We start from the raw sequence: 13,823 nt of genomic DNA, 5'->3' as shown, positions 1-13,823 counted from the left end.
CATTTCAGGGAAATTGTGAAAGCAGCACCTATAAGCACACAGTAAAGTGTTCGTGTACTGCTACATCTGAGAGACGTGCCATAAAATGTACTTACATCCAAATGTAAATGATCCCCAAGGCAGTTAGTAAGATCAACTTGCTGATGAAAATACACTGATACTGAATGTATATACAGGTTGAGTCTCCCATATCCGGAATACTCCGAAATACGGATTTTTTTTGGCTTGACTGAGGTAATGAACCCTTTGATTTTTGATGGTTCAATGTACACAAACTTTGTCGAAGGCACAAATTATTAAAAATACAGTCTAAAATTACCTTCAGGCTGTGTGTATAAGGCGTATATAATACATAACTGAATTTTATGTATATACACAAACTTTGAACCACAAAATTATTGAAAATATTGTATAAAATGACCTGCAGGCTGTGTGTATAAGGTGTATATAACACATAAATGCATTCTCTGTGTATATTTGGGTCCCATTCATTATGATATGAAAATATTCCAAAATACGGAATACCCCTGGTCCCAAGCATTTTGGATATCGGAGACTCAACCTGTATCCATACATGCCTACCCTCCCGGTTTTCGCGGGAGGCTCCCGATTTATCGGGTAACCCCCCGCACCCCTGGAAGGGTAGGCATTTCTCCTGCATTCTGCCCACTTCCTAGTGAAGTGGGCAGAATTAGGAGAATTTCCACGGCGATCGCGGGTGTCTGTGCAGGAGGCGGGGCTTAATGACATGATTTGTGCCATTTGGCTCTGCCCCCTATTTCAATTTAAGCCAATCACGGGCATTTTACCATGAGGGGCGGGGCTTAATGACACAAATCGTCAGGCCCCGCCCCCGTCGCCACCCACCTGCCTCTCCTCCCAGGGCTTCTCTCGGGGAAGAGACAGCAAAGATAGGCAACTATGCCTGTATCTCTGTTTTTTTTTATATAACAGCTTCAAAATGGGGGTAAGATGCAATCAGGGAGATTGCTGGACTCTTCAGGGAGTCAGGGATATTGCTACTGTGTCAGAGAGTCTCCCTAACAATCAGGGAGAGTTGACAAGTATGTATAAAATCCAGTGCATTTTGTTATGGATGTAAGGTACCAGCACTCAAAGTTACAAGTTGATACAAGATTTATAGTAGCTTTTATACTCTGGATAAGTCTTCAAACGCTTATTTCACTGTTTTCTTCCTGTTTATGGAACTAGTTCTGTAAATTAAAAATTACACCCAATAAAAACTGCGTAGTACTGAGTACCATCTGAAAGAAAGCATTGATGAAATCTTATTTGGAAAGAGGTCACTTTGTATTCCAGCATTACTCAACACTGTTCTTCCCATCACACAATTGAGTCATAAGACCTCAATTAGAGAGGTAGCAGTGTGCATATGCAGGGGGGTAGGGAGGGTGGTTCCAGTGGAGCGCAAGCCCGCTGTGTACCCCGCAGCTGTCTAAACTGACAGCCTGCCAGGCAGAGGCGGGCTGGGCCAAGGTGCCATGTGCCCCCCGGGCCGCAGCGCCATGCGCGCCGCGGGCAGACTGTCTGAGCCTCACCGCCACAGAGTTTGGTCAGCACTACACAGCGACACACAGCTGCTGGCGCTGGCAGCTGTGTGTTTGTTTTAATTAGCTCCAGCCCGGAGCCGCGCTGGAGCTCACTCATGAGCAGAGCGGGCTGGCCCGGGAGGACGGGCGGAGGAGCGGATGGTGGCGGTAGCCGGGATTCAGGTAAGTGTTTTTTTATTTTTTTATTACGTGTGTCTACTGGGGGGGGGGGCTACTACTGGGGGCACTACAAGGGGGAGACAACTACTTTTGGCGCTGCAACGGGGGACCACTACTGGGGGGAACTGCATAGGGGGGAACTACTACTAGGGACACTACAAGGGGGAGACTACTACTAGGGGCACTACAAGGGGAGGGGACTACTACTAGGGGCACTGCATCGGGGGACCACTACCTGGGCTCTATATAAAAGGCAATACTGGGGGTACTGCATAGGGGGGGAACTACAACTGGGGCCACTATTTAAAGGGCACTGCATAAGGGTTAACACTATTGGGGGCACTATATAAGGGGGACTGCATAAGGAGTACAACTACTGAGGGCACTATATAAGGGGCTTACTACTGAGGGCACAAGGGGCACTGCACAGGGGGGACCACTACTGGGGGCACTGCATAGGGGGGATCACTACTGGAGGCCTGCATAAGGGGGACCTCTCTTGGGGCACAAGGGGCACTACATATGGGTACCACTACAGTGGGGTATTGCATAAGGGCTCAACTACAGGGGGCATTGCATATGGGCACCACTACAGGGTGCATGGGGTGCATTGCATATAGGCACCACTACAGGGGGCTGCCCCATATCTTTACTTTTACTTCTCTTTACTTTAATCCCATATGGACCCGCCTCCTCCCTGGAACACTTGAGAGGGGGGTGATGCTGTAGCCTGGCTCCCTGGCTACATGCTACTCCTCTGTGCAGATGTGTCCTCATACACCTAGCCCCAGTACACCATATTAAATTGTGATTATATATTTTTTCATCTATATACACGTGTGTATTATATTTTGTTAGTTGAATTGCACATTTTGCACTAATATACGTCAGTCGCTCATCACCTAATACACTTGCAACATTTCACTATTAAGGGCTACTCCATAAGTCCTTTCACATTGGGCTTAGCTGACACCCTATTATACTAAGGGAGTACGTATATTTCTATATATCCTGAGTAATCCTCTGAACTAACTCCAAGTTGGCGCCGACACTTCTTTGTCTACTAATATATATATATATATATATATATACACATACAAAATCCTTCTGGCTTGGGTATGCACCCAGCACAATGAAAGGGAAAGCGGCACTCCAATGGAAGACAAAACTGAAGGGAAAATGCCCCAAGAACAAGCAGGAACTGAAGACCTTTGCAGTAGAGACCTGGCAGAGCATCACCAGGGATGAAACCCAGTGTCTGGTGATGTCTATGCGTTCCAGACTTCAGGCTGTAATTGCCTGCAAAGGATTTGCAACAAAGTATTAAAAAGTGAAAGTTAGATTTAGGATTGTTTAGTTTGTCCCATTACTTTTGGCCCCTTAAAAAGTGGCAGGCACATATAGAAACCGTTGTAATTTCTACACCGTTCACCTGATTTGGATGTAATTACCCTTAAATTAAATCTGAAAGTCTGCAGTTAAAGCACATCTTGTTTGTTTCATTTCAAAGCCATTGTGGTGGTGAATAGAGGCCAAAATATGAAAATTCTGTCAATGTCCCAATATTTATGCACCTGACTGTATGTGTATATTATTATTATTATTATTATCCTTTATTTATATGGCGCCATAAAGTGTTCCGCAGCGCCTTACATAGTACATAGAACTAATAAGTGAACAAGAAACAAGTAACTTACAGTGCAGGACAGGGACACAACTTATATACATTGCTGAAATAGTGATTAAAGCACTCACAATAAGCTGCCGGGAGTTGGCGGTCCCGTGTTAGGTGCCCTAATGGGGAGTAGAGAGTAGAAGAAAATGTAAAGAGAAGCACATGAGGGAAGAGGTCCCTGCTCATGAGAGCTTACATTCTAAGGGGAGGGGCAGACAGACAGGCGTGACACAGAAGGGGAAGATAGGAAGGAAAGAGCATGAGGTGGGTTAGGAGGAGTGCTGGAAGGCCTTGATGAAGTAGTGGGTCTTGAGAGCCCGTTTGAAGATTTGTAGAGAGGTGGAGAGTCTGATAGGGAGAGGGAGAGCATTCCAAAGGTAGGGAGCAGCACGGGCAAAATCTCGGATGCGGGAGTGGGAGGAAGTAATCAGTTGGCAAGAGAGGCGGCATGCATTAGTTGAGCGAAGTGGGCGGGTGGGAGTGTGAAGGGAGAGAAGGTCAGAAATGTATGCGGGAGAGGATTTGGTGAGGGCTTTGTAGGTGAATGTAAGAACCTTGAATTGGCATCTGAAGGGGAAGGGGAGCCAGTGTAGGGCTTGAAGGAGAGGGGAAGCAGATATAGAACGTCTGGAGAGGAAGATGAGCCGAGCAGCAGCATTGAGAACAGATTGTAGTGGAGAGAGGTGAGAGACTGGGAGGCCAGCTAGGAGAAGGTTACAGTAGTCCAATCTGGATATGACCAGTGAGTGGATGAGGGTTTTAGTGGCATCCTGGGTGAGGAAGGGTCTAATCCTGGAGATATTTTTTAGGTGAAAACGGCAGGACTGCGAGATGTGCTGAATGTGCGGTTTGAAGGAGAGGGAGGAGTCTAGGATAACTCCAAGACAGCGCACTTTGGGGCTAGAGGAGATAGTTGTGCCATCAATAGATAACGAAATTGTGGAAAGTGATGTAGTGGAAGAGGGTGGGAAGATGATCAGCTCAGTCTTAGACATGTTAAGTTTAAGAAAGCGCTGGGACATCCACGAAGAGACAGCAGAGAGACAGTTGGAGATACGGGTAAGGAGCTCAGGGGTGGAAAGGTAAATTTGAGTATCATCTGCATAGAGATGATATTGGAGGTCAAAGGAGTTAATGAGTTCACCTAAAGAGGATGTATATAGGGAGAAAAGGAGAGGTCCAAGAACAGAACCTTGGGGAACTCCTACCTTTAGTGGAAGTGGAGGGGAAGAGGAGTCATGAGAGGACACAGCGAAGGAACGATCAGAGAGGTAGAAGGAAAGCCAGGAGAGGGCAGTTTCACGTAAACCGAGAGAGTAAAGGATTTGCAGGAGGAGAGGGTGGTCTACAGTGTCAAATGCAGCAGAGAGGTCAAGGAGAATGAGCAGAGAGTAGTGGCCCTTGGATTTGGCAGCAAGGAGGTCGTTGCTGACTTTCGTGAGGGCAGTTTCCGTGGAGTGGAGAGATCGGAAGCCAGATTGAAATGAGTCAAGGAGGGAGTGGGAGGAAAGAAAGGTGGTAAGGCGGTTGTAGACAATACGCTCAAGGAGTTTGGAAGCAAAAGGGAGAAGAGAGATGGGTCGATAGTTTGAAAGTATGTTAGGATCAAGGGTAGGTTTTTTAAGAATGGGGGAGACAAGAGCATGTTTGAATGCAGAAGGGACAGTGCTAGATGATAGGGAAAGATTAAGGAGGTGAGCCAGATGGGAACAGGCAGAAGGAGACAAGTGGGAGAGGAGACGGGAAGGGATAGGGTCAAGAGGGGAGGTGGAAGGAGGGGAGGACCGGATGAGGGCCAAGACTTCCTCTCCAGATATACTAGGTTGATAAATAGGTGCATTTGCGTGTACAAAATTATGGACATTTTGTGAATTACTATTTCTGTGGTTTATAGCCTTTCTGTCAGAACCCTAATTTCAGTCGGAATGACCTAATGTTTGACCACTGCATATATTAATAAATATATATGTGGAATAAAAGCAATGCTTGACATACTCAGCACAGAACATAAAAAGACAAGAATCAGCTGTTGTCTGCTAAGAGGTTGGCTTCAGTATCCTTCATTAAGATTCCTTACAGGAACCTTCTGTGGAGAGGCAGAAACATATATTATTTATTTACAGTTATATAAATAGTGCCTACATATTATGCAATGCTTTACAGAAAATATATTGTCCTCACCCCAATGGCATTGACAATCTATATGACCTACCACACACATTGGATTCATTTTGTCAGATAACAAATAACCCATAAATTAGAGGAGAAAATACAAACTTCAATTTTAAACATATTACCTCATCGCTGAGAGGGGGCAATGCTTACCACTGTAACACCGCTCTGCTAATATTTAACCAGAATCATAATTATTGAAGTGTGCCGATTTCTTATAAACTTCTGGAACTTTTATTTATTATTTATTTATTACCAGTTATTTATATAGCGCACACATATTCTGCAGCACTTTACAGAGAGAATTTGCCCATTCACATCAGTCCCTACCCCAGTGGAGCTTACAATCTATGTTCCCTATCACATGCGCACACACACATACACACAAGGGTTAATTTGTGTTGGAAGCCAATTAACCTACCAGTATATTTTTGGAGTGTGGGAGGAAACCGGAGTACCCGGAGGAAACCCACGCAAGCACAGGGAGAATATACAAACTCCACACAGGTAGGGCCGTGGTGGGAATCAAACCCATGACCTCAGCGCTGTGAGGCAGTAATACTAATCATTACACCGTCTGTGCTTTTACCTGTATATGTGTGAATGTTATTAGTAGCTCTTTGTTAAACTTTTTTTCTGTTAGATTATTTTAGGCTTAGTGGTTCTTAAATAACTTTTCAACTAATTTCAACTGATTTTGAACTCAATGTAATTAAATACATTTAAATCAGCTCATTCCTGCAGGGGTCTTTCATTGGGTACTATATATATCTTTACTCAATATTGTGTATGGATAATGTGGCTATACAAGTAGTCAGACTATTAACAGCACTTATCTCCCAAAGGTATCAACTTTGTGAACTACCCTTTTCACAGTGAACGTAGATGAAAGGCAACCTAATAGTCTCTTTCTATTTTGTGAGGGCCCTTTTCGCTTTTCTTTTTCATTATATGCCAAATTTTCTTGGAAAAACATTTTAACACAAGTTGCCCTCCCCTGATAAGAAAAGAAGCAGAGCATTCTGGGTAAAGAAGATAGATGGACAGCTGTCCCACTGACAGGGCAACAGCTGCCATAGAATCCTTATGCACAATAGGCTTAGAATGCAAGTAAACATCTGCTGTGTGTTAACAATGAATGGCTTGTGTTTAGCTATTTTCTACCCTCCTTAGGTAGAGATTGAATTTCCTGTGATAGTGAGGCTAATACTTGGTAGCAATTACTTGCCCTCTGTGCCATATCAGCTGTAGTTTGCACAGTGTGTGTTTTTAGTATGGACATTATTCTCTCCAAATTATATTTTTCTGTTCCAGTCAGGTTTTCCTAGGTAACCAAAATGTACCTGGGTCATCAATATAGGAGTGTGAGAAAATACTTGAAGACACTGGGAAGTCAGAGACCCATTATAAGATGCTAATAATAGGCTAACAATGGATGCCTTAACAGACAACTCAGAATCTTATTTTTAGTTGGCAGGAAGCTGAGGCAAAGTGATTTGTTCAAGGTCACATAATAATACTGGAAAAAGAGATGAAGTTGCTATCAGTTCTGACATTGTTTTACAGTCTGTACATTTAGGGGCTAATGTATGAAGGGTTGTTACAGGAGGTGTTGCAAATATCTCCTGAGTTACTAAACAAACCTGAAATTTTTGCATAACATCGCCGGAACCACAGAACTCTATGGTAACCGAGTTGTTGCTTCTGTAACTTGATTGCTATGACTAGTGCTATCTTCAGGCATAAATACTGCTTAGTTGAAAACAGTAGTGAGAGAGGAGAGAGCGTACCAAATGTACAGACAATAATAATGCAACAACTAATAATGCAATAGAAACACTACATCAGTGATATTTTCTTTATCTGTGAGGAAAAAAAAGCTTGGGGACATACGCAGACAGGAGTGGGCTACTTATCTTTCGCTAATCGTCACAATGGTGCACATAGAACGTTCTGCTACTCTTCTTCCTTCCTTCAAGAACCGACAAAGGGCCTGCGAATGAGTTTTTATTCTTCCTCGCACGATCAGATACATGTTCCTACAATAAGGTAGCTGCGAAATTGAATGGGACTGTGCTGTTCCAGCTGTATCTGCTTTATACACTATGCTGAAAATATAATTCTATTCCATTTACCATGATAAGAATTTGGGCTTATTTTGCAAATAATACATTGCCCCTCAATCACTAAACCCCTGTTTCTACATCTTTCTTATTATAACTAATGACATCAGTTGTCCCTTATTCTAGCAGCATATTATAACGGTGTCAAATGTTACTCATGGTTTATAAAATAATGGTAATTATAATTTTGTGATAGAAAACTTGAATTTGCTTCATTATGGTCAATGGTTGGTTTCATGTGTATGAAAAGATTAGATAGAGAAGGGAGTTAACTGATAAATTTGGAAAAGAGGGGAGTCGTTGAAGCCTGTAAGCTCTTGGGGGAAGGGATCTCCATCTGTCTATTAGACTGATTGCACACTCTGTAATTGCTTTGACATATCGTGTTTGACCAACAAATGACATTAGTGTAATCCTGTCAAATAGAAATGTTCACACTAGAAATCTCTGTGGGCCTGACCTCCTTACTAAACAAACGTAACCTAACCTAAGCAATTTAATTTCTTCATGTCCATATCAGTTTCTTAACCTGCCATGGTCTATCGGTGCATACACTCCATTTCCCCATGTGTCTATTTCTTTCTCTTTTATGGTGTATCTTTCTCTATATGGGAACTACTATTTGTCTACCACCAGCTGAAACTTTCCGCTGCCTGGACTGTATTCAAAGAAAGTGTAAATTTGTCTGAAGATTCTTGGAACTAAGCCAGAAGCGATCGCTCTCTCTGAATGAGGGCGGGTGCTTCTTTTTTTTGGTGCGGCCTCCTGGTCGCTAGCTAAGCTATGGGTTGCCACCCACAGCTTAGCTAGCGACCAGGGTGATGGTCGCGATGGTGATCACCATCGCAACCATCGGGGCTTGCGACCAGACCCTAAGGTTGGGTCTGGGCACTCGCAAACCCCAGGGAGCTTTCTGCTCTGGTGGAGCAGGGAGCTCCCCACTGACATCACTGATGATGTCAGTGCGGCTGCCCACAAAACGGTAGGCGTTCCTTAAGGAACGCCTCCGTTTTGGAAACCAACCCCCCTGGCCCGCCTACAAAAAGGGGCAAGCTGTCGGTCAACATCGACAGCCACCCCTTTTGTAGCGAGCTCCGGAGCGAGAGAGTTTCTCTCTCGTTCCGGGGCTTGCGCACATGCAGTGCGGCCGCTGCGCGTGTGCAGGGCTATCCATCGACCCGGTTGCGAGCAAATTGGTGCTTGTGACCGGGTCTGAATGACCCCCTAAATTATATACCTGTTTGACTTCACTTGCTGTGCTTTGCAATTAGAGATATTGTTGTATACAACCAGCATATAGTCATTGTTAAAGTGGTAGAATTTGTCTTGTGTGTGATAAATGAGGGACATGTATTACTTTCTAACATAGGGGAGATTTACTATCTATCAGCTCCTACCTGCTATTTTACAGGATCTGTTTAAAAAATTGCAGGAGCTAAACACAGCCTGTAAAATAACAGGAGCTGATTGATTGGTACTTTACCTCTCTCCAAGGTTTACATCTCCCCCATAGTGCACTTTTACATACAAAAACGCTGGTATTTTGAATGGCGAGAGAAAACCATGGGCATTCCGGGGTGGTAACTGGGGTGGGGGCCCTGAAGTGTATGAAAAAAAAAATCCATTGTGTGTGCATGTAATGGGAGTGTCACAAGCATGTCAGTGAAAGCGGCTGCGTTCTCAGGCGCACAGCCGTCCCCATAGAGGCCATGTTCAGACTGAGTACTGCACTGCCATAGGGCTGGTGCACGTGAGGTGGTGCACGCAATGATGCTCCGTTAGTGGAGTGGCTTGAATCACTTGCAGTGTTACAGCATTCTAGAGACTCTGAAAGTAGGCGTTTCAGTGCTTGCTCATTCAGGTGCACGCTAGTACACAAGGGGAAGACAGAAAGTACAATTTGCATATAATCACTGCCATGGCTCTGCAAAAAGACGCAGCCATGGTGACGACTGCATGCACCTCTGAATCAGGCCGAGAATTTCATTGGGCAACATCTCCACTTTTCCTTTTTAGAATGTTTGATACATCTCTCCCAAGTATTTGTTCTGAGATCGCATTAACTAAATTACTATTAGAAGTCAGTTTAATGGGTAATTCTCCATTTCTTTGAATAATTCATGTACTACACTTAAAATATGTTGTGTTGTTGAAAGCCACCTACATGTATCTCGTTGGCCACACCCTCTGCAGTATTGGTCAGCTGACCAATATCATAGCTTGTGGGTGACACTAAAAATAGTCAGATAATAACACAATCAAAATGGATGGGATCATTATTATCTTGTAGGTAAATGCAATTAAGAGGTGTGTGCCCAATCATCTTCCAACAATGCTTATGGACCCAAGTGATGATGGAAGAAATCTTTCAGCCTTGCTTCAAATAGCCACCTCTTGTTCATTTGGCCACCTACATGTAGCTTAATTGGACACTGATCCCATCGCTCTGGCCAAGCAGAAGGATCAGCCTGTGTGTCCTGTATTAGTCGGAAATAGTGGCAATAGGCAGTTAGGAGTTCCATGGAAAGCTGGTATCCTATCCTTGTATAAGGCTCCATTATCTGCATTAGTGTCACTGAGTTTTCTATGAGAAACACTGCTTCTCAGATACGCACGCCAAGCCTTATTAAATTACTTCAGCATGCCCTGAGCCAACAAGACATTTGATGTTAAAGAGTTTGGGGGAGATGTACTAAGTTCTGGAAAGCGATAAATTGGAAAGTGATAAACTAGCAGCCACTCAGCTCCTAACTGTCATGTTACAGGCTGTGTTTGAAAATTGACAGTTAGGAGCTGGTTGGTTGGTGGTTTATTACTCTCCACTTTATCACTTTCCAGAGCTTAGTACATTTGCCTCTTTATCAGATATCAAGAATGCTGCAACTACAGCAGGTAAGTGGCTGAGCAATACCATCCAACTGAAATGCAAATGCAGCAGGAGGTGTCTGTAGGAAATAGACACCTCCTTGCTGCGTCAATAGACACTGCCTTGGATCACCATCATGACCATCAATCTTGATGGTTGCTCCTCTGGCCAGGTTGCCTATACTGAGTCTTACTCAGCCTGGCCGGTTCCTGGGGACAACACTTTCTGCGAACGCTGGTCAGCCACACTTCCGAACTGCCCACCAAACGCCGCAGCATTTGGGGCATCTGCGAGCTAGCTTGCAGGAACCGTTCTGCACATACGAAGAACAGGTCCCGAGCATGTGCAGGCCCCAAAATATCGGAAGATGTACTCAAACCATCGGGATTGTGTACATCTCTGACTCAGGCCCTTTGTTTAAGAGGGGTGTGTCTTAGCGAAATTCTACATTTTTGTATAAAAACTAGCTGCCCAGTATTGTTTACTACATGCATAAAGGAAGATAAATGCATTTGCACCCCTTCCATTGCAACATGATTTATTCCAACTGCAAATTGCGCCTTTCTTTGCTTGGCTCCTTATTTTGCCCCATAATTTACAATGCTGGTATGATTCTTGTGCACAAATTATAAGCCGTAATAAATGTTTCAAGTAAAGAACAGTAAATAATAAAAAATAATTATGATTGTAATTTGCTGAACAGTACAAGTTTATATGTCTGTACGTTTGAATTTTGCATTAGGGTCTCCTGCAAGGTTTCCGTTCCCTGTGATCAGTCCTGCAGTCCTTCTCTGCATTACAGGCACAGTTTGCTGAACCATTGATTGTTTTCAAAATAATACAGATGTTTCTAGCTCTGTAATGTGTCATTTGTTAACTAAAGTGAACCAGAGTGAATAAAGTTCCTTTTACAGCATTAGTTATGTTAATTTGTTCCACTGAACTATATACTATAGAGTGTATGTCTCTCCAACACTGAAGCCATACACATTAATTACATATGATATGTCCCAGTGGTGGAGATTTAGTGCTAAATGTAATATCCTGCAAATTGCTGCAAGTGCTGAGATTTCGGTGATTTCAGCCGGGAGCTTTAAAGCACCAATTTGTTTTTAAAGGCAAAATCAACTTGGCTTACATTGTATCACATTGGTCTATATTGTATCTACCTCTATGTAATTTGTGGGTCAACAGCTACATAGATAGAAAATGTTGTCTCCTAAATAAATCCACTGTGAAGTAATATGAATCTGACAATATTACAGAAACAAGAAAGCAAGCTGGGATACAGTGCAGATTCCTACGGTTACAACAACATTCAGAATGAAAATGTGAAAGCTGGGCTGGACAAGGAGGTAACTCTGCAAAATACAGAAGACCATACTAGTGACCCTAGAGATACAGACTCAAATGTCAGCAACAATATAGGAGCAGAGGTAAGACCAGACCAGTCTGTTGTTCATTACCCTCATCATATTCCAAGCTTTGTTATTCAGTAGTAGTGATTAATGGCCCTCTTTAGCGGTATCCAGTCAGAAGGTCGACAGTATCCATGTTGACATTCATCGTGTTGACACCACAATTTCGATATTAGAATGTTGACTTGTTTCAAACTGTTGACAGGCACAACGTTGATATCCTCGGAATGTTGACATATTCTCAGTGTTGACATCTGAACTGTCGCCATGTGAATTGTTGACAGTCTGGGGGTCCCGACGATTAGGGTTAGGTGCTGCAGAGATGGTTAGAGTTAGGCTGTGGGGGAGGCTAGGGTCAGGCTGCGAGGGGGAGAAGCTTAGGGTTAGGCACTAGGGGGAGGGTTAGTGGTAGGGATTTGGGAGAAGCGGTGTAGTAATTGCCGGAGACATCGCTGCTGGAACTGATCATCACGTGACCACTGACATCTGGAAGAAGACGCTGGAGCTGCTGGGACAAGCGTAAGACACCTTTAGACCACCAGGGACACTTTGTTGATATTTCATCATGTCAACATATCACACATATCGACATGATGAATGTTGACACAATAACTGCCAGACAATCACATCTAGCCATCAGTGGTATCCTGTGAGAAGGTTGACAGTAACCTGGTGCTCTTATAAAGTGGTGGGCAACATGCATTTATCAGGGGCCTCATAAGTTGCCTGTCATTATCATAGGTGGAGTCAAACTGGGTGGCAACAATACTGTTTATTATGAGGGATTTATACACAGGAGAATGTTTCATGGGGACCTCTCTGCTGAGGGAGAGTACAGGGAAATTTGAATGCCCTAGGACCAGTGAACACTGGAGATGAGCCTCCCAGGTTCTGTCCGCCATAATAGTGGAATTAATCTGAAGAGACTAGATAAAATGGAAAGTCAGGAAGCAGACTAGAGGCGGGTATCCACTACCCGATTAAACAGAGCGAAAACGACCAGCGATGCACGCTCCCGCTGGTCGTTTTTGACATCTATCATTGCCCGAACATGCTGGTCAATCTGCCGATAACGACAGATTGGCCATGTTTGGGGATGAGGGTGGGTGCCTACACTGAATGACTGATCGTTCAGTGTAGGCACAGCACAGACTGAAACGACTGTACGATTACAATGTCTTAATCGTTCAATCATTTCACAGTCTGCTAGTGGATACGCACCTTTAGGGCAGGATGAGACTGGATCATAAGAGGCCAGGTGAGGAATCAGACATGCAAAGTGATATCCAAAGCCTATGTCTCACACAACAAGTCAGCAGAAGGCAGGAGCTGATGGATTACTGGGTAAAACGAACAGAGGCAATCTGACAACTGTTAATGGAGCCTAAACACTAGGTTAGCCTATAACTATCTATTTAAGCTACTAAGAAGACTTTATCATCAATCACAGACTAGTATGATACATAGACCACACTGTACATTATGGCATTATAAGAGAACATAAGTGGAATTCCCGTCAGGAGGGCCACATGTGATCCTATCAAGGTATGCACATAATGCATGAAGCGCCTCCTGCTCATCCGTTTTACACTAAGATTTCAAATTTGTAATTCAAAATGGTATTCCTGTACCCCAGGAACAGCTGACTCTGTGCCACATGTTGCTTACTGCTTTATTTTAATCCCTGCCGACATACGTCCCTTTTGTGTTCTGGGCTTTTTTTTGCACCTGTCGCGTTTAGCTCCTTGCAGAGGACATAGATCTATGAGGAGGCACTGGACCATCTGTGCACCTCTGATAACCAGATCTGTGATGCAGAGACAGCCCACCACACTAAAG

General features: G+C 43.8%; 1 protein-coding gene across 1 annotated transcript in view; it reads left to right on the top strand.

Annotated features, from left to right (window-relative positions):
* The window catches only part of NFE2L3 (NFE2 like bZIP transcription factor 3), a 38,368-nt gene that overhangs the window by 18,195 nt on the left and 6,350 nt on the right, over positions 1 to 13,823 (top strand). The window contains exon 2 of the mRNA XM_088479440.1: positions 11,832 to 12,002. Coding sequence (XP_088335566.1) covers positions 11,832 to 12,002 — 171 coding nt within the window. The remainder of the gene's footprint in view (positions 1 to 11,831; positions 12,003 to 13,823) is intronic.

This window comes from Taudactylus pleione, unplaced genomic scaffold (genome assembly GCF_031769625.1).
Source record: "Taudactylus pleione unplaced genomic scaffold, aTauple2 ptg000233l, whole genome shotgun sequence".
Classification (NCBI taxonomy): Eukaryota; Metazoa; Chordata; class Amphibia; order Anura; family Myobatrachidae; genus Taudactylus; species Taudactylus pleione.
This window is presented reverse-complemented; position numbering and strand designations above follow the sequence as displayed.